The sequence below is a fragment of the Oryzias latipes genome, chromosome 3 (assembly GCF_002234675.1).
Source record: "Oryzias latipes chromosome 3, ASM223467v1".
Taxonomy (NCBI): domain Eukaryota; kingdom Metazoa; phylum Chordata; class Actinopteri; order Beloniformes; family Adrianichthyidae; genus Oryzias; species Oryzias latipes.
The window spans coordinates 25,775,773-25,794,717 of NC_019861.2; the positions used below are offsets into that span (position 1 = coordinate 25,775,773).

At 38.3% G+C, this 18,945-nt stretch overlaps 1 protein-coding gene across 1 annotated transcript; it reads left to right on the top strand.

Annotated features, from left to right (window-relative positions):
- The first annotated feature begins 1,148 nt into the window (after nt 1-1,148).
- Nucleotides 1,149-15,613, top strand: LOC101163559 (AN1-type zinc finger protein 3). The gene is made up of 6 exons (XM_023953564.1): nt 1,149-1,505; nt 6,424-6,464; nt 7,369-7,554; nt 10,293-10,358; nt 11,416-11,619; nt 14,289-15,613. The coding sequence occupies exons 1-6, from the start codon at nt 1,423-1,425 to the stop codon at nt 14,441-14,443; spliced, it is 735 nt and encodes a 244-aa protein (XP_023809332.1). The 5' UTR covers nt 1,149-1,422; the 3' UTR covers nt 14,444-15,613.
- The last annotated feature ends 3,332 nt before the right edge of the window (nt 15,614-18,945 follow it).

An 18,945-nucleotide genomic window follows, 5' to 3' on the forward strand; every position in this document is an offset into this window, starting at 1 on the left:
TTTTTTAACAGACAGACGGATTTATTGATACAAATAGTGATTTCAAAGACCTCAAAAACATACTTCCAAGGTACATGCAAACATATAATGTTGTAGCACAGATACATTTGGTTCTTAAATGCATTATTTTAGAGTTATTTGAAGGTTGGGCTTTTTTTTATGTCTGTTGCACAGCCGACACAGCAATTGTGATATGGCAAAAATAACTGGAAATTGTGAGAATTTTTTTAACTTATCAGATCTGAATTAAATATACTACACGATGAAAAATATACCAACCATAGCAACATTTCAGGTGTCCTGTTTTTAAGTGCACTTATAATAATATAAACAAAATTATATATATATGTTGTTACCACTAAGCATTTCCAAATCTCTTTTTTTAACCAGCCATCTATGTTGGACACAAGGACAACCTACGACCTACGCTACTTTAAAAATGTGTCATGTGACTAAAGCCCCTTTTTTTAATTGCCTCCTATATTTAAAATAAATGTTTTTTTGTGTTTTTTAAAAGTTTCTACTTCTTTATTTTATTCCTATTAGTTGTTGTTACTAAATAGTACTGTGGGTGGGCCTTGTTGCCCCCCATCTTAATTGTTGATTAAGGGTTTGTTTGGGTATGAGTCATAAATTCTATATTTTTCCATCTTCTGCTAAAAAACAAACAAGTTTTATCATGACAAAAAGGGTTGAATAAAGCAGTATCTGGTGGTGATGTTGTTGTACTGCTTCAACAATTGGTCCAACTAGCTTGAAATGGGGATAACTTGGGGAAATTATCGTTATGAAAAAGGGAAATGGCACTAATTGCCCATCATAATTGTTACACAGTGTCATTTTTGTGTAAGTTGCAAATAAGTGTCAAAGTTTTCCAACGTCAACGAATGACATGCAACGAAAATGTACGCTGTCAGTAGTCAATTGTTTTCTTAATGCAAGTCCTTTTGTGTGGAACATACCATGACAACTCAAGTTCTCCTTTATGCTAGTTCTTTAAAGTGGTTTGCAGTTTTCGGGCTATATTTTATATCTAAAAAAGTTAAATGGCTTTGAATATATATTTAAAAAGATATTGGATTCAGCAAAAATACGCTATTCTATGGTGGTTTATGATCCTCGTCACAAACGTCCCCTGTCTGTCAGTGGTTCGCTCCGCACTCCAGCTGATCGGCCCAGTGTGCCCGGTGGCCCTCTCCGTCGTCGGCTTTGACGGTTCGAATGCCGACTTCGGCTGTTTTAGTTTTACGTTTATTTGTCTCCAATTTGTTAATTTTTAGTTGGAAGTCTGTGTATTTTTCTAGTTAGAGCATCATCGAGTTATTTGTCAAAGCGAAGGACTCTATACACAAATACGAGTGAGGCCTTTACTCCATCCACGGATTCACCTGCTACACGGAAAGCTTGTCACGGCTGACCGAAATGGGGGACACCGGGAGTGAAGGCAGCAAGCTACCGGGCAAAGTCAACGTTTTACCCCCTCGTTGCCCATGTGGCTTTTGGGGGTAAGCCGACAGTTTTGTCGAAACCTACAATTTAAATACTTTCTTTCTCTACCAGGAGTTAGCTGAGTTAATAGCCAGCATTAGCATTAGCCGCCGAAACAGGACAGGGATGAGCTGCTTTTCTTGTCAGTACCCGTTCCCATTGTTTTGTAGCATTAGCTGTTAGCCTAAACCAGCTGGCCTAGGTAACCTTGTCATGTGAAGGAGCACAAAAAGGTAGATGTGGGAGATTAGGTGAACACATAATGACACAAGAATGGTGTCGTTAGTAAACAAGAAAACAGCTAAAGCTCCGCGTTCAAAAGTTAAATGGCTGGTTGGAGCTTACCAACTACGGCTGATTGACCATAAACACGACTGAAGCAGCTTATACGTCGATAATTTACTGTTGAAACAAAAGTTTAACAAATACACTAAAATAGTAATTAATCACCAATTTCTAAAAGTGATTTGTCTTAACGGATTTCTTTAATACGCGATGACGTAAATTGTCTTAGGCTGTTGGGATTGACATTTCATTACATTATGTCCTGTTTTACATTAACACAATGTAAATAAAACATCCTGGCGTAGCAAAACATTTTGTTGAAGAAAAACAGTTGGCTATATTCAAATTCCTCAAGTATCATATCATGATGGAGATACTTTTAAATATTGTCAAGACGGTCATGGCTAGCTGGCACTTAAAAATATGTTTCAGTGGTGTAAACGTTTGGGCTTTTAAGCTCATGTAGATGGACTTCATACATAAAAAATGTAATGCAAAAATATCTTTATCAGTTTTTTCCACTTTTAATCAAAGTGTGTTAACAAGCTAAAATTATATGTCAGGTCATCGTAATGTTTTTTTAGTCTTTCCTTTAATACTATTAGCAACATATAAATTATTATTTTATTAGATTACTATGTCCACATTGTGTTTGACATGACTTTTGGTGTTGTGTAAATTAGCAAAATATGAATAATTGTTTAAACATGTAAGGAAATCATCTGTTTATAGGTGACACTAGGCGCACTCAATTAGTATGATGCTTAATGCTGTGAAGTATTAAAGCTTTGTTGCAGAATTTCACTTTTTACTGACATACAAAAGAAAAAAAATGACATTCTGTTGCTATAATTGCAAAGTGAAACAGGGAAAAACGATTGACTTACTTGTTTTGTTAGTGGGATTGGACTTGGACAAAAAAAAAATACAAAAAAAATTAATTGCACGTCTCCTCATTCTGACATTAGCTCAGATTTTTGAGCAACTTTCTTAAAGTGAGTTAGTTATATATGTCTTGATCCTATGTCACATGTACAACCTTGTGTGTTTGCATGTCTTTTAAAATACATGCTACTAACAACACAAAAAACAGTGTTTTTCAGCATTTATTTAGCTCTATGTACAATTTAAACCTGCAGGTTTGTCCTGCAGGTATGTGGATACGTTTTTGGTTGCTATTACTTGCTTCCAGAGACTTCTTTAAAATGGGCATGGTGTTTAAAGTATCGAATAGACTAATATTAGTAAAGTGAACAGATGGGCATCTTTTTGATTTGCATTGGTTCTAAGTTGAGCTTTGATTAGGAAAAAAATGTAGCATAAATTTTTGCATAGTAGGTCAATACACAGGTATTAAAACCATTAAAAATGTAAAAATCTAGTTTAGTAGATGAGCAATATTAACTGTAGTGGATAATTGCGTAGTTTGCAGTTTGCAAAACTCAGATAAAATTATAGGTTTAAATCAAAAATGGTACTCAGATAAGCCATTGCTATTAGTGTTGTGTTAATCACTCCAGATTTAGTTTAGTTCTTTTACTTCATCACCAGACAACACCAAATCAAGTTTACAAATTCTTTCACCTTTTTGAGATTTGAGCTTCTTTGGGTTCTTAATATAGGTTTTGAGTTGCTGTGGTGTCTAAAGAGATACTAAGTATACGAATCCTCTTGGCCAGCTTTGTGTTTAATTTTAGCGGGGTGTGTGCACATTTTAGTAACCCCAACATCTGTGTCACTGCTTGTGATTTAAATCTCTAAATAAACTCTCAAAGACACAAAATGCAAAGGAGCTCAGGGAGGGAATCAATACATACAAAAGAAAAAATATACATATTTTAAATCAGTAATATATGCTACAGGTGGTGGAATATCTCTGTTTGTTTTTGTTGTTTGTACCTTATTTTTCTGTAAAAAAGAAAACACAACAACTTTTACAATTTGTGCAGTTAGAATTTACCTACCTTGCCCTCTCTGGTCCTTGTGTGAGACCATTCTTTTGTCAAATTCCCTGATCCAGATGTAAATGTAGATTTTTAAGGCAAATGTGTCAGGAAGAGATTTGTGTACATCATAAATAACAGGTCATATTTGGAGCAACTGTCAGGCCATTAAGTCCTAATGTTTTTCCGTTAAAACATTAATAATCAGGTATTCCACCATCACACGACCTTTCTAGCTTTCACAACATAATGGCCTTTTTTCTGTATTCCAGAAATTAGCAGGCTTTAGTGTGAAATAAATTGTTGAACAGTAATGAACAATTTACGATATCTGTAAAACAACCACTGTACTCACGTGAGCTGAAGGGACATCCAGCAAGATAATCAAGATATTGTGAAAGAACAAAAGTGGCCTTTGGCCAAGGGGTGTGGGGGTGGTGAGTTAAAGGGAGTGGGGTGTGTAAACTGTTAATATGCAGTGAGTTGCAATTCCTTGAATTTTGAGAATACTTAATCTTTTGCTGTTAACACAAAAAATGACACAAATAATCCTTTCATCTTCTTCTTCACTCTGAAAAGTACATAGAAATCCCAACAATTTGGTATAAAAAACATTTTAAATGTTATATTTATTTCAGTTCTTGAGTAAAATGAATTCTTTAGTGCTTATATGTAAATCTGCAATTTTTTCAATTTCTTTTTTATTATAATTTTAATCCATGTACCGGTATGTTAGCATCAGTAGCTGCAGGCAGATTAACAGTTCTGTTTTTCAGCACATGTCACTGGTGTTCAGCAGAACATATAGATTCTTCAAGCACTTAACAATCCACTGCTCCTCTGTGTCACCAACAGTAAAGTTGACCAAGCCCTGCCTCTTGTCAGTTCTAATTAGATATTCCCATTAGTAACAGTGGTGGGCCAGTAATGAAGCGTTATTTTTACCCTGTTTAGACTTCACTTAGGTGAGCAGCTGTGAACAGACTATTTTTCCCCATGCATTTTTTCCTTATCTTCACTTCATTAATTAACCAGCAGGTCATTTAGTTCTGATTTGTGAGGTTGTTAGCAGGATGTCACCTGTTTCCTCTCTGCATGGGCCACACAGGTTTCCAATGCTCGTTTCTGTTCTTTTTATACACAAGACAGCACACCAGCAGATTGACAGATAGGGTGACTGAAGCTGACCCTACGTTTAGAAACAAGGACAAAGGTGTGCAAAAAGCCCCCAAAGTAAATTGCATGTGACTGATGGCAGTGACCGACACGCTCAGTGCACAGATAGTAAGGACATGGGCTGGAGGGGAAATGAGAAGAGCCTTGTTAGAGAAATGCCAATTTAGCAAGGCTTCAGTGGTCAACTCCATATGAATGCCAGTTTTATTTGAACGTTCTTGTTTGTTAGGTACAAGCACAGTTTATAGGTCTTATGAATTTAAAGAAATAATGGCACAAAACCACACTACCTATAATTTCAATGTGTTCTATTGAAGGCAGAATGCATTTTCACACCACACACTTTCTTTCAACCCCGCAGTTAGTTATTTCATGAGCCATGTAATGTACAGAGAGCTTATGACTGATGGCAGTTCAGTGACAATGTTTTCAATGATCAATAATTACAACCATACAGAGGGAAAAACCCATTAATTCAGTGGACCATGATACAAACATTGGTAAATTTAATATTGCTTTAGTAGCTAACATATTATCTGATGATAAAATAATCCCTTTAATTTAGCGTTTGTAAACCAAGGAAAAATAATCTCCAAACATGCAAACTACACTGCACTTAAATGTGTTTGTTAAACTATGTTGAAAAATTAAGCACTTCAGAAAATGTGCAGAAAGATGGGGACTTTTGGAATTTATTTGATTAAAATTAATTTTAAGGTAAACAAAACTGGGAAATTTGTGCCGTAGTCAGAAAATACATCAGTGGATCAAAATTGATGTCAGACTGCCCGGATGAATAATAGTTCTAACGCACAAACTATACAACAAATCTGGCAACAAAAAAACGAGCAAAAACAAGACTAAAACTTGAACAAATGGGAAAAATGTCTAAAAGAAGCAAAGATTGCAAACGGAAAACATTTCAAATTGTCATTTATATAAACAGAAGAGGGCATAGTAAATCACCATGAATATAGTGCAGCCCTTTATTGTTCTTAATAAAGACAAAAGGTGGAAGAAATGGTTGCACTTCTGTTGTCTTTCACGGTGTACATCTTTAAATATGTAGAAATATTTGAAAGTACTATTTTTCCCCTTTTTATAATATTTCATCCATTGAAAATAATATTTGTAATGATAATGTTACTTTCTGAATATGAATGTAAAACTTGTCCTTGGAAAATTAGGCCAATTTTAGATAACTTTAACTGTAATCTGGTAACTGTAGTGTCACGGTTTAACTTCATTATCTGCTCATTTTTTATTTAAAGGATAATCTGAGCACAAGTGCCCAGAATATTATTCATGGGACATATTGAAATAGAATAGTAAACTCTCTATTTATTTATTTTTATTATCTAAGCAATGTTGTGAAATACATATTTCTGCTATGTATAGAAAAATTAAGTCACAACTTCGTGTTTTTCTATTTATAATAATTGTAGAAATTGTAGATCCTGCATTTATCTCGTTTTTTATGTTGTGTTTGTATGAAGCCAACCTGTAACACACTTTTCTCCATTCTCTTTAGGTCAAGCAAAACTAAGAACCTCTGCTCAAAATGCTTTGCAGGTATTGTTCCTCATTTAAATAAAAAAACATTTAATGTCTACATGGCAACTGAGCTTCTTTAAATACATGCCCTGTTTTAGATGCTGCATCCATTCAAGATATTTTATTATTTGAATAGAACTGGCAGTCACTGCCAAAATACTCAATTAAATTAGATTTTTGGTTCAACCCAATGATTTAAATATTGGTTTATTGGTCGAATTTCTATTTTAAAATACATTTTGTTAGTTGATGAAAAACTGCTTTTTTTTAATAAATATTAACTTTAATTGGATAAAAGTGGTATGTTTAATTTAAAAAAGATCAAAACCAAAAAAAAGCTTTAAAATGCCTCGAAAGAAAATTGATACGTGGGTTTAACAAATTGAATTTTCCAAGTAAAGATCAATTCTTAATTGACCAGTTGATTTATTTTAATTTTAAAACCCAGTCCTAATATTCATTTTCCATTCCTTAGTTTTTGCCTGTCCGAAAAAATCTGCATTGACATGACATTTGAAAAAAGTACCTCCAGAAAAATGGTTTTGAAGACTCACAGATCAAACCCCTTTGTCTTTATTTTAAGTATGTCATACTGCAGTTCCTTTTGTTCAAACGTATTTCCCAAGCTTTGAAATAATCACCTGGCATTTTTCAAACTGCCTCTGAACCAAAAGTCGTTCTTAAGCAGTCTTTTGTGGAGTAAAACATCTCCTCTTTTTCGCACATTTTACAATGAGGTTATTCTATACAAAATTAACAAATTGGAATAAAGCTTCTCATATTAGCAATTCCAAATCAGCCTAAACAAATGAAGCTTTTGGCCTTTTTTCCAGGTCAAAGTGTTTGTTTTTATCCCAAAGATCATTGTACATGTACTGTACTTACAGCCACACTGAAACACTATCTTATCAATTTCTTACAGACACTCAAAAGAAGCAACCAAATGACGATTGTATCCCAAAGGCCACTTCTAGTACCAGCAGCAGTCAACCAGACGTCTTCTGTAACGAAACAAACAGCACTATAAGTCAGTCCCTGACGACGCCTAACACTTCAGAAGACCCTTTGCCAGGAGACTCTGGAGCAACATCTGTTCCTGTTCAAGAAGGTAAGGCGATTTAATCCAGGTATTCTTACTTTCCTTACATATGTGTAGAGTCAAGCGATCACACTCAAACAAATAAAGGCCTGCTTTGATTGTAGCTTTTGTACTTGTAAATGAATAAAGAATTGACAACTCACATTGCTTGAAATACTTGAGGGTTGAAAACCCTTCTAGTGGTACACAGTAAAAGGTAGGAGGAGATGTTAACTCTGGGACAAAGGCTCAAACAAGAAACCTTGACTAGCTTTTGTAGTGGGCATTGCAGAACAGTGCTGGAACATCCTAGACGAGGAGTAATTAGGTTGGTACCAGTTGTGCAAGTCCTTAAGGCCCGTCCACACCGGGACGAATATTCGCCAGGCGTTATTCGCCAGCGTTTTTCGCCACGTTTTTTGTGTTCACACCCAGGCGATTTTCGCTGACGGTGAGCCGAGCGAACATGCAATTTCATTCCCTGACATTAGATGGCGCTTAATGTAAACAGAAATACTCCTGTACACAAGGTGGCGCTGCGCAACTTTACGCTTCTTAAAGTCGCTTTTCACTCAGAAGAAGATAGCAAGTATTTACGCGCTTGTCAGAATAATACAAAGAAAACATGAATATTTCAAGCATCAGTAGCTCCAACTGGTACTTGGTAAGGGGATATTTAAGAATGTCCGTCATTATTTCTTTGCGGCAGTGTTGACGCTACTTGGCGTCTATCTTCTTCGCTGGTATGTGTGCTCCGCAAGGCAGTTTTGTGTTTGAGCGCCCCCAAGTTGTGTTTTACTGTAACTTCAGAAGCTCCAGACACGTGTGCAAAAGCGCCATTCTCATTGGTCGAATAGATTTCGACGCGATGCGTCGAAAAAAAAAAACGAACCCGAGGCGTTTTTTTTTTTGACGCTTTGTCGCGTGGCGTTTTTTCGCGTCGGTGTGCACACTCTCATTGGTGCCCTTTGTTTAGTCACGAGGCGTTAAACGTCGGCGAAAATCGCCGGCGAAATTCGTCCCGGTGTGAACAGGCCTTTACAGTTTCAAAATCAAACATTAAAAAAAGCTTATTTAGCAATGGAGTAGAGGGTAAAGAGAACACCTTTGATACTATCTAACCTTTTTTTTTTTTTTTTACAAACAAAACAAAAACATAGAAAACACAGAATTGACCAGATTCATAATTTAGAGCCATGGAAAGATGAGCTCAAACTACAAAAGCTTCTCAGTCCTACTTTGAAACACACTCAGGTTCTTCGTCAGAAAGTCTATAGCTCATGTGGCATTTTTTTTTTCTTAAGTGTACAAGAATATTGGCTAATGTTGGGACAAGTAGAGGTGAAGAGTGCTGGAACTAAACGAACACAGATTTAAATTGTCTCCTGGTCCAATCCCATGGTTTGATTAGAATCATGGAGGGAGTTCTGCTTGTCCTCACACTACTACACATCATCTCTGTTCCTCACAAATGAACATAACAGGAGGGTTAACAATGTATTTATTTCAATTTATTTCTAATATAAGTCGCTGCGGAGTATAAGTCGCACCCCTTGCCAAACTATGAAAAAAAGTGCGACTTATAGTCCGGAAAATACGGTAGTCTGAAACACAAAGAGAAAAAAGTGCACATGCAAGCATTTATTAGTCACATTTGAGCTCTTGTGATGCCAGATCAAGAATAGGGTTCTGCACAGTGACCTGCTGAGATGTTTCTAAAATGAACACCCTTTCCCATATTTCTAAAGTATGGGATACTTTGAAATTCTATCTATCGTGTTGATGTTTAAATAAAACCCGCTTGTTGATCAAACTTTACAAGACTTAAATCAGGGTTAACCAAATTTTAGTAAAGAATGCCAGAAGTAAAAATGGAGGTCCAACAAATGTGAGGTCAGAATCTTCGAACTTTGGGCATACTTTATATTTCTTCACATAGAAAACAAATACATCTAAATAAATTTTTACCAAAATTACTGTCACTTTTTTTGCATAGTTCATTCCCAGTTAGGTTGTCATGTCTGGTTGTCCCTCTTGACATTGTACTCCTTAAAAACAGCTGCAGTCTCATGGCACATTAGAAAAAGTAAATTTCCACTTTTCCTGGAAACTTTGGCCCTCACTGTCAATTTTTCTTTTTCTTTTAAACTTACATTTGATATTTTAGATATGAGCTAGAAGTGTCACAAAAGGGTCCTGTGACAATGTTGCCACAGGTTTACGACGGCTTAAAATGTATTTTAGCCAACCACAATCAAGAAATCATACACACAGTTTTAAAATACTGCTGGGAGCCGCATACTATTGATTTTATGAAAGGAGCCTGTAGGCTGGTGGAAATTTGATTGTGGTCCGCTTTTGGCCCATGGACCGGACTTTGGACAAGCTTGACTAAAATGAATGATCTTTTGATAATTAAAGTCTTACCGGTACATTAAAGATTGTACATGTTGGGCAAATGATTAAAATATAAAAGAAAAACGAAACCTGACCAGCTTAGATTATTTCTATATTTTTGGTCTTGACCATTTTAAAGAATATTTAACTCCAGGTCATTTAGCAAATAACAAGCCACTTTACCACTCTGTTATGAGACGTGTTTATTCATGTTAATTTGCCTTTTTAAATAACTTATACTTGTGTTGTATAATCTAAATTTGTATTTGTGGTTCATCTGTTCGAGAAAGTATAGTAAAGTATTTTGTAGGAAAATATAAATATATGCCATTCTCCTAATATTATCTTAACACATATATTTCTCTCTTCAGAAATATCCACCTCAGACACAGTCCTGGGTTCACTTTCTACTCCCACAAAACGCCCATTTGAGTCAGGTATGTCTCAGTTTTACCAATACTTTGTGTCAATTATTTAGACATTTGTCAATGATTTCTTTGGACAAAGCTGAGGAAAATATCACTTATTGGTACTTTTTGAGGATAGGAGGGACACTAGGAAATGGTTCAACAAAATATTTTGAAACATGATGTAGAAATAAAAAAAAATCATGGATTGTACATGTAGTATGGTTCTACATGCTGCCCTCAAACATGTACAGTCACAAAAAATGAATACTAAAGACAGCTTAGGAGAAGACACTTGTCTGTTGTCTAATGTTGAAGTATCGTATGAGTAATATAATTTAAAAAGTATGTTACATCTAATCAAGTCACTCAGGTTTAAAGATGTAAAAAATTTCAGGTAAAAAAGGAAAAAACGATTTTTCCTGGCAAGAGGTTTCACAAATACAGGCCTCCACGCATAGGAAAATCAATGAAGCAAGAAGAGGGTTGGTGAGTCTGACAGCTCAGCTTGTCCCAGTTCTCAGAGATTTATTGAGTGCTGATCTGCATTTTGGCCGGCCCAGAGAAAAAAGTCTGCAGGATTGATGAGGAATATGCGCCCAGCGGAAGCTCGCCAAAGGCTCCTACTGTCCTCAATGCAGGGCATCCTGTAATCTCATGACAGAGTTTATTAGTTGCTCTTTTTTTTTAAGCTCAACACCAAAAAAAAAGGGGATTTGGTGTGAAAACATAACCTTCCATTCTGCTGCTGGAAGTTAGAAGTTTGCTTTTGTGAAATAGGGCTGAGAGAATTTTCGGTCAATTATTTTGAATAATTTTTAGCAGACTAATTAGCTTCAAATGTATTAATACTGTAATAAAAAGCTTTGTTTTAAGCTGCCATCACAATTTTTCTGCACTTGTTTTCTAATTGCCTTCAGTTGATTGGTTAAGAACAGAAGGATTGAGATCTCGAACTTTGTAATGTCGGTTATTTTATTTTAAATAAGGATGAAGTTACAGATGAATGTGCTAAATCGTAGATGTGCAGTCCTAAAGCTCAAATGGTGGCTGTTTGTCTCTACAGTATGCATTCATGTGCTTTCAGCTTCAGAGTCGGAAAATGACGCATCACCTGAAAAGCGAGCGAGAATGATTGAAGTCTCAGAGGGTGAAGAATCTTCATCATCATCTGTGTCGGCATCTTCATCCTCATCCCGCAGCACTACTAAACAGCGGAGCCGCAAGCGTTGCCATCGCTGCCAAACCAAGCTCGAGCTGGTACAGCAAGAGCTGGGATCCTGCCGTTGTGGTACGACTGCGTTACTTTGTGCATGTTAACCACTCGTGTGACCCATGAAGGAAAATGCAAGCACAAACGCCCTCTCACACAACAGCAAATTCACCTTAAATGTTTGTTAATTAGTGGTTATTTATTGTTCTCATAGATATCCCAATGCGTGTGTAAACGTAGCCACAGTTTTATTACCTAATTTTAAACTCAAAGATGAGGAATGCTTCCATTACCTGAGCATTTGTTTGTTTGTTCAAAGAACGTCTGTGATTAAAGCGCTTTTGTTAGCCTGGAGGGAACCGTCGCACAAAGCTTGAGTGTTTCTCTTGACACATAAAACATTAGCCAATTACCACAAACACTAATAGAGTTTAAATCCACAGTTGGCTTACTAATCAACTTGTTTGCATATAAATTAAACTACTTATAAAGTCACAGCTTTCTACTATTTAAAGAACAGTCTGTTTAAACCAAAGCTATAAAGCCTAAATTAGAAATTGACTTCCTCTTTTTTTTCCACTTGACACTTCTTAATTCATGCGCTACCCTTTCCTAATAAGTGTTGCGCTTAATAAGAAAACATGCTTTTTACAGACCAAAAGAGGAAATGGCTGCAATTACCATGATTTCTAGCTCTTGGAGTAATTTTGGGTTACTCTGGTAATGATCCTGCAAAATGTTTCATTGAGTGTAAGCCAAGAAGATCTGATAATGAGTTAAAAGGATGAATGCTTTTCAGATTGCAAATGCGGCAGAATAGATTCGCCACAGCAGAGAAACTGATCCACTCTCTGAAGTCATCTGCTATTATGGGACCTCCATGTTTCATCATTTTGGTGTTGGTACTAAACAACAGATGGACGTCTTTCTATCGTTCATGTTGAACCCCAGCAATGAAGGCCTTAACCATCTCCTTCCTTAATGAACAGGAATTGGTTCTTTAATCTGAAATAGGAATCTGATTACAAATGACTGCAGTTTATTGTTCACATCCAGTAAACTCTTTTAAAAGCGTGAAAATAAATGACCCTCATCAGCTGTTTGTCTTCTCTGTGGCTCTCACTTCAAAATTGCAAGTTGTGGCCAGTAAATGTGCCCGAGCTTATGCCACACGACCAAAGTTAATATCGTTGCTGGTCGTCTGACCTTATTCCGAAGTGTGAAAATGAGATGTGGTTCGAGGACATTAAAATCTCATATTGGTTGCAGGCTGTTTGCCCCTGTTAGCAAGGTGCATGTTCTGCAGTAACAGAGATTGTGAAAACTTTTTTACTGTAAATAATTAGGCTATTTCTGTGAATAATGTCCATTCTGCAATTACCGGACTATGTAAACTTCTGCCAGCATCAGGCTCAGCAGCAGTTAAAGAAGTGTAGATGAGGACTTTCCAGTGAGGGAGAGTCATCCATTAACCACTTACAAGTGTTGTAATAAAAAGGGAGTGCTGATCTATTGAGGAAAATACGATAAATACTTATGTGTTTGGATTTTAATAGCTTCCCCTGCTTAGTTTTTGCCAGATGGGCACACAATTTGTAAACATACAGACTGAATTGAACCTGTGGGTGAAACTATTTCAGCTTTGTGAACCCTGTGGGCAAAGCTATAGTTATAGTTTTGTGTTTATTCACAATACGTTGTTTATCTGATCATGGCGTTGTGGAAAGAAGATAAGCACAAGATCATCATCACACATTTTATTTTATTTTTAAATTTCGGATTAGTGTTTAAAGTCACACTTCAATTTTCTATTGATTTAATATAAAAGGGTTCCCAGCTGTCTTTTAATTATGATTGTCGTTTTTAGCAACAAAAAAAAAATCATTTTTTAGGATAGTTTCTGCAGAGCGGCTTTGTATATCTGTAGAGTTTTGCCTCTGAGGTGTGGGTGGAACCATTGGTGCGAAGCCCGTTGCTGAGAGCTCAGAGCAGGAAACTTGTTGCCTGCACAACGTATTTTCGACAGCACAACCTCAATCTTTTTGTAACAGCATTGTTTTCGTCTGCTCCTGATTCACTGCAATTTGAATAAAGAAATACTCAGAAATGCAATTTCAGCTTAATTTTCTTTAAACATAGTCTCAATCATCGGAAAAATGCCACAAGGACATGTTAAAAACACAATTTTCATTGGAGTGGGGCTTTAAATACAACCTGAAAACATACAGTATATTATCAGTTTGAAATATAATAAACTGTGAAGATAATGTTGTCAGAATGAGTTATTTTTTATATTTGTGTTTTTTATTATCAGCTGCCTTGTCCTTCACACTTAATGTGTAAGAAACATAATTTTACAGGTTTTGCTTCCATAAAAAAACAAGATGTTCTTGGAAACTGAGATTTTAACCACTAGTTACCAAGAACCAGCAGTGTTTTTCACGCATTGAATTGGTAAATAATTCTAAATCATAAAGGTGTAAACTAATGAGTCTCCTGCACTTTCAAGGCCAATTACAGATAATGATGAGTGGACTAAGGTTTGCTGCTGACTAAGTAAGAAGAATAAACTACCAAGTAGAATGTCTTTATTGGTAAAAAAAAACAAACTTCTTTTGATTATTAGAAGGTCTATTTTTTATGTTGGTAGTATTACTGTAATTTTAAGTACATTTTATGGTGATTTGGTGAATTCATTCATCATTTTTTGTTTAACTCACTTGTCAATCCCCCCATCCTTCCTTCAGGTTACGTCTTCTGCATGCTCCATCGTCTTCCAGAGCAACACGATTGTCTCTTTGACCACCTGGGTCGCGGGCGTCAAGAGGCTGTCCTCAAGATGGTCAAGCTTGACCGCAAGGTGGGCCGCTCCTGCCAGCGCATCGGAGAGGAGTGCTCCTGAGCTTCCAGGCCCCCAAGCTCGAAACCTCCGTGTGCAGCCGGTGTCTCAGCACTGCCAGGGATATGATTTAGCTCTTTTACTCACTTAGTCTTTCAAACCATCTAACTTTTTTTTTTTCTTTGTGGAGAGATGCGGCCCTCCAGCTTTCCTCTTTGAATTATGTTTATCGTTCTTTTTAAATTCTGTCATAACCAGCATCTTGTTTATTTTTTGATCCCACTGGCTTGATCATATCCCTGCAGCTCGGATGCCTTTTTTTTTTTTTGGAAAAAGTAAAAGAAATCGCATACAGACAGAACAATCAAGAGCAGAGGAAATATGATTTCACCGTCTTGTAAGCTCTTGACGACACAAGTTTGACTGGAATAAGAGAGAATAAAGAGATGAAATGCAATGCTTTATACAAATGATTGTCTTGGAAGCCAGACTGTACTCTTTACCTCAGACATGCAAAGGATAAAAAAAAAAGCAGAATGATGAAAAGGATGAGGGGGAAGTAAAAAAAAAAAAACTGTCATCCTTCTTGTACACTTTGGCTTTGGCGCTGTTTATAGACTGTGCTCTTTACCTCAAAATCAGACCAGAGCTGCTTTGTTCTCTGCGCCAAGTGTAGACCTTCTGAGGCTAGCCACATAGCCAGCCTTAGTTGAAGTCATGTCTTACTCCCAGACCCTCCGCCACCTGTAATCCTAAATAATAAACAAAAACCTTTTAATCACCCGCCTCAGGTAAGTTCAGCCTGCCCTTACTCTCCTACAACCTTTTTTTCCTCCACAGGACTCCATGTACCCCTTTGCTTTAAGATTGTCGTGAAGATTTGTGCCACTGTGGACGAGTGAAGCATTGGGATCCGAAATATAAATATTCTTCACAACTGGCTGCATGGGACAGCATCTGACACGTTCAGGACAATGAACTGGCTGTGTGTTTTTTTTTTTTTTTGGGTTACGCATAAACTGATCTTAAGTGTCAAGAAGTGACTGATAATTTCATTTGTTTAGAGTTGTTTCTGTCTTCCCTGATATGCTTTGTTTTTTGTTCCATACAAAACGTTCACGTATAATAAGTTCCTCACTAACTCGATTGTCTTTTTCAACAACTGTGGAGTTTCTGTTTGCCGGATGTACACACCCTTCAGGAAGACGCATTTACAGGACACGGGGGGGGGGGGGGGGGGGGGGGGGGACAAAACTGCTTGTAAAAGAAGCGACTGGACCTGGAATATCTGCATCGTTACGTGATATTATACCTTTGCTAACACACAAGTGTGACTAGTGTTGTTTTCTGTGCTCAGCTGTTGTTTTTGCTCGGAGCACAAACAGGTAAAATCAAACACTGTTGCACACTGTGTGTGGACTGAAGCTGTATTAGCTGACACAGAGTGTCCCACTTTGGGTTGGGATGGCGGTTTAGGTCTCAGGTTTATTTTAGACCTTCACTGCAGTTAATTCTCCGTTCCAGGCCTGAAGCAACATGTCTGGCTTTAACTCTTTACCAATACACAACTATCCTTTACAAAATGTTTTAATTTTAAACTAGCATGATGAGATCATGTGCATTCTTCTTCCATTCTCTTCAGTACATTTATTTCATCTTTGATGTATTGATTGCTTTGTTTTCCACATATTGTACCCACTCTGCCTTATTTCTTCCCTCTTGTTGTTTTGCTTTAGATAAAAATTAGGGCTGTGGTGAGCAGAGTACTTAAAATTAAAATCAGAAACTGGTAACCATTAAAATGTTTTCCTGGTGGATTGTGAAAAAATGGAGGAGAAAATGCATAATAAATAAATCTTGGGTATCCTAAAGAAAACCTTGTTTAAACTCTTTCACATTTCAGGATTACATGACTTAAGTGTTGAGCTGCAATTTTGGTTGTAATGTGGTTATAAAAATGGAAAAATTAATGTGAAAGACTATATATTTTCTCTTTTGCTTTATATCTTGATTTACCTCTCCAACTTTTTTTCTTTAACTGAGAAAGAATAAACTGGATTAGACAAAAAATATGAACTCTTTTAGTCCACTTACTGCCATGATGGGGAGGGGGGGTGCTTGTGCTACAGATGAAAAAAAAAATCAGATAATAGTAATATTGCACCCAAATAACTTTTTGTCTGTGACTGATGTGTGATGCTTCACTTCCTTTAATGACATTTAATCTCTTGGTCTTTTCATCTCTCTGGATTTCCATTAAAGTCTCAACAATATGCTTAAATCCTTGAAACAGAGGTGCAAAGGGTTTGGCTAAAAATGTTTTACCTCCAGAGGAGGCAATTAGACTTCAGATCAATGAAAGCGACCACACACCAGATGCAACAATTGTTCTCAACTCAGAGAGACCGTTTTCCTGTGATGACCTGTTGCATAACCATTGGCAGGAAAAGGTGTAGCACCTTTCATAAACAAAAGTCTTTTAAAGAACTTTACCTTGTTGATACGCTTTGATAATTTAAAAAATTATATGACGGCATTGGAATTAGATTTTCTTCTGATCACCATCCACACATTTGGATCTTTCATTTTGTTACTGCTTGGGAAAAAACATAAAAATAGAGGGAGGATCAAAGTTTTTGCGAAAAAAGTTCTGGTGTGTGCATCAGCAAACAGAATCCCCCCACTCTTTTACTTTGACACGATGAATTTCTTTTAGTTACCTTTCTTGTGTGTGCTGTAGAGTTTGAGACCCACCCAAAACTTCCTCTGCTTGTGTATGGAGGTTTTGATTTTTCTTTTTGTTTGATTATTATTTTTTAACTTTTCCTGTCCAACGGCTGGGCAAACAGATGAGAGATGAAGGCCTCTTGTGTTGGACATATTTTACTTTAACAACAGGGGTTATGAATTTTCTGACAAACCAGAGGTATGTCTGAATAAACTCCTTTTGTAATCAAGGCCAAACTTTATTAATTTTAATCATATTTGAAAGTCTTTGGTGTTGGACCAGATGGAAAAGGAAAGGAGGGAAGAAGAGAGAGGGATGTTAGAGACGGGGGTGTAGAAGGGTGATTGTAGAAGGGGGGGAGGAGGTAAAACCATCAAGCAGCATAAACCAACAAGTTTCTGGATGGTTGAACTCATTATGGTGAGGGTCAGATGTAATACAAGTCTATAAGGGCGGGGCCAGTCCACACACACACCCAAATGTCACAAACATACCTGTTGGCTCCAAAAATGTTCACATGTCAACATGTACACAATACAAATAATGTTCCCACACACATACCTATGCATTCAAACCAACTAGTGTGAAATATTTCATTCAGTCACACCAAGTATTTTTGCAAAGGTGAGCTAACACTTGTGCTCAAGTGAGTGTTTATGTTATTCTGAAATGGATGATGGAATGTAAAAAGAAGCGAGAGTGCCCAGCCATCCCCCCACCAAGACCCCCGCCGCAGAGGCAGCCAGAACCCCCCAACACCTGCACAGTAGCAGAGAGAGAACAACCGCCCCCCAGGTGATCACATCTGGGGCAGCAGCACCGCCACAGGGGCCCTCAAAGACAGAGAGCAGGGAGGCATGGGGGGGACAGAGAGTGCAAGCTCCAGCCCAACCAGGAGAGCAGCCCCCTCGCCGCACCGGGAGGGCCCAACGCGGGCCCCGCCCCAGAAGAGTGCCCACAGCCCCAGACGAGCACCCCACCACCACCCAGGAGTTCTGGGCATCCCCCCATCCCAACCCCAGGTGCGAGCCAGAACCCCCCAAGGGATACCCGTCCCGCGCTCCAGGCAGCCACCCACCCGGCTCACGGTTGGTCCAGGAGACAGCAAGGCAGGGGCCAGCCATCCCTGCCCAGGAGGAGGGGTGCAGTTAAAATTGTAGGGTACTAAGAGGACATCTCGTGATTACTCACAGTGATGTCCAATCACCCTCCCCACCAAGGGGCCCTAAATGTCTACGGTGCAGTTAAAATTGGCGGGTAGGGCACTGAGAGGACATCTCCTGCTTGCTGGCAGTGATGTCCAAGTGCCCCCCCCTCTACCAAGGGTCTGACAGGGGTCCCATGCCCCGAAGCGCCGACCTCCAGGCCCCTCACCACCCACAGAAAGAGAGAGGAGCCAGAAAGCGCCGCCCCCCCAGAACAAGCCCAGGCCCCCGCCCCCAGGTAACGCCGGGGGCGGGGAAGGAGTGATCCCAGCCCCAGGTGCAGATGGGTCGCCCATCCATGGACCCTCCCCCGAGCAGGGCCCCCCCACCAACTCCCCCAGCACAGGCAAAAAGACCACCCCCCAAGTCAAGCCAGACCACCACTTATCCTCCCCAACCACACATCCCCCACACCCGATCCCGGAAGAAAACGCAGCACCCCAGCCTGCCCCACCCAGGCACCGGCCCTGACCCCCCCCCCCCCCCCCCCCCCCCCCCCCCCCCCCCCCCCCCCGACTAACGGAGTCTCCACCGCCCCCTTCTGGTGCCCGATGGTTTTTATTTTTATTTTTCTACTGGTAGCAATACTAAAAAAAAAAAAAAATGTAAATCAGTTTAAGACCTAAATGAAC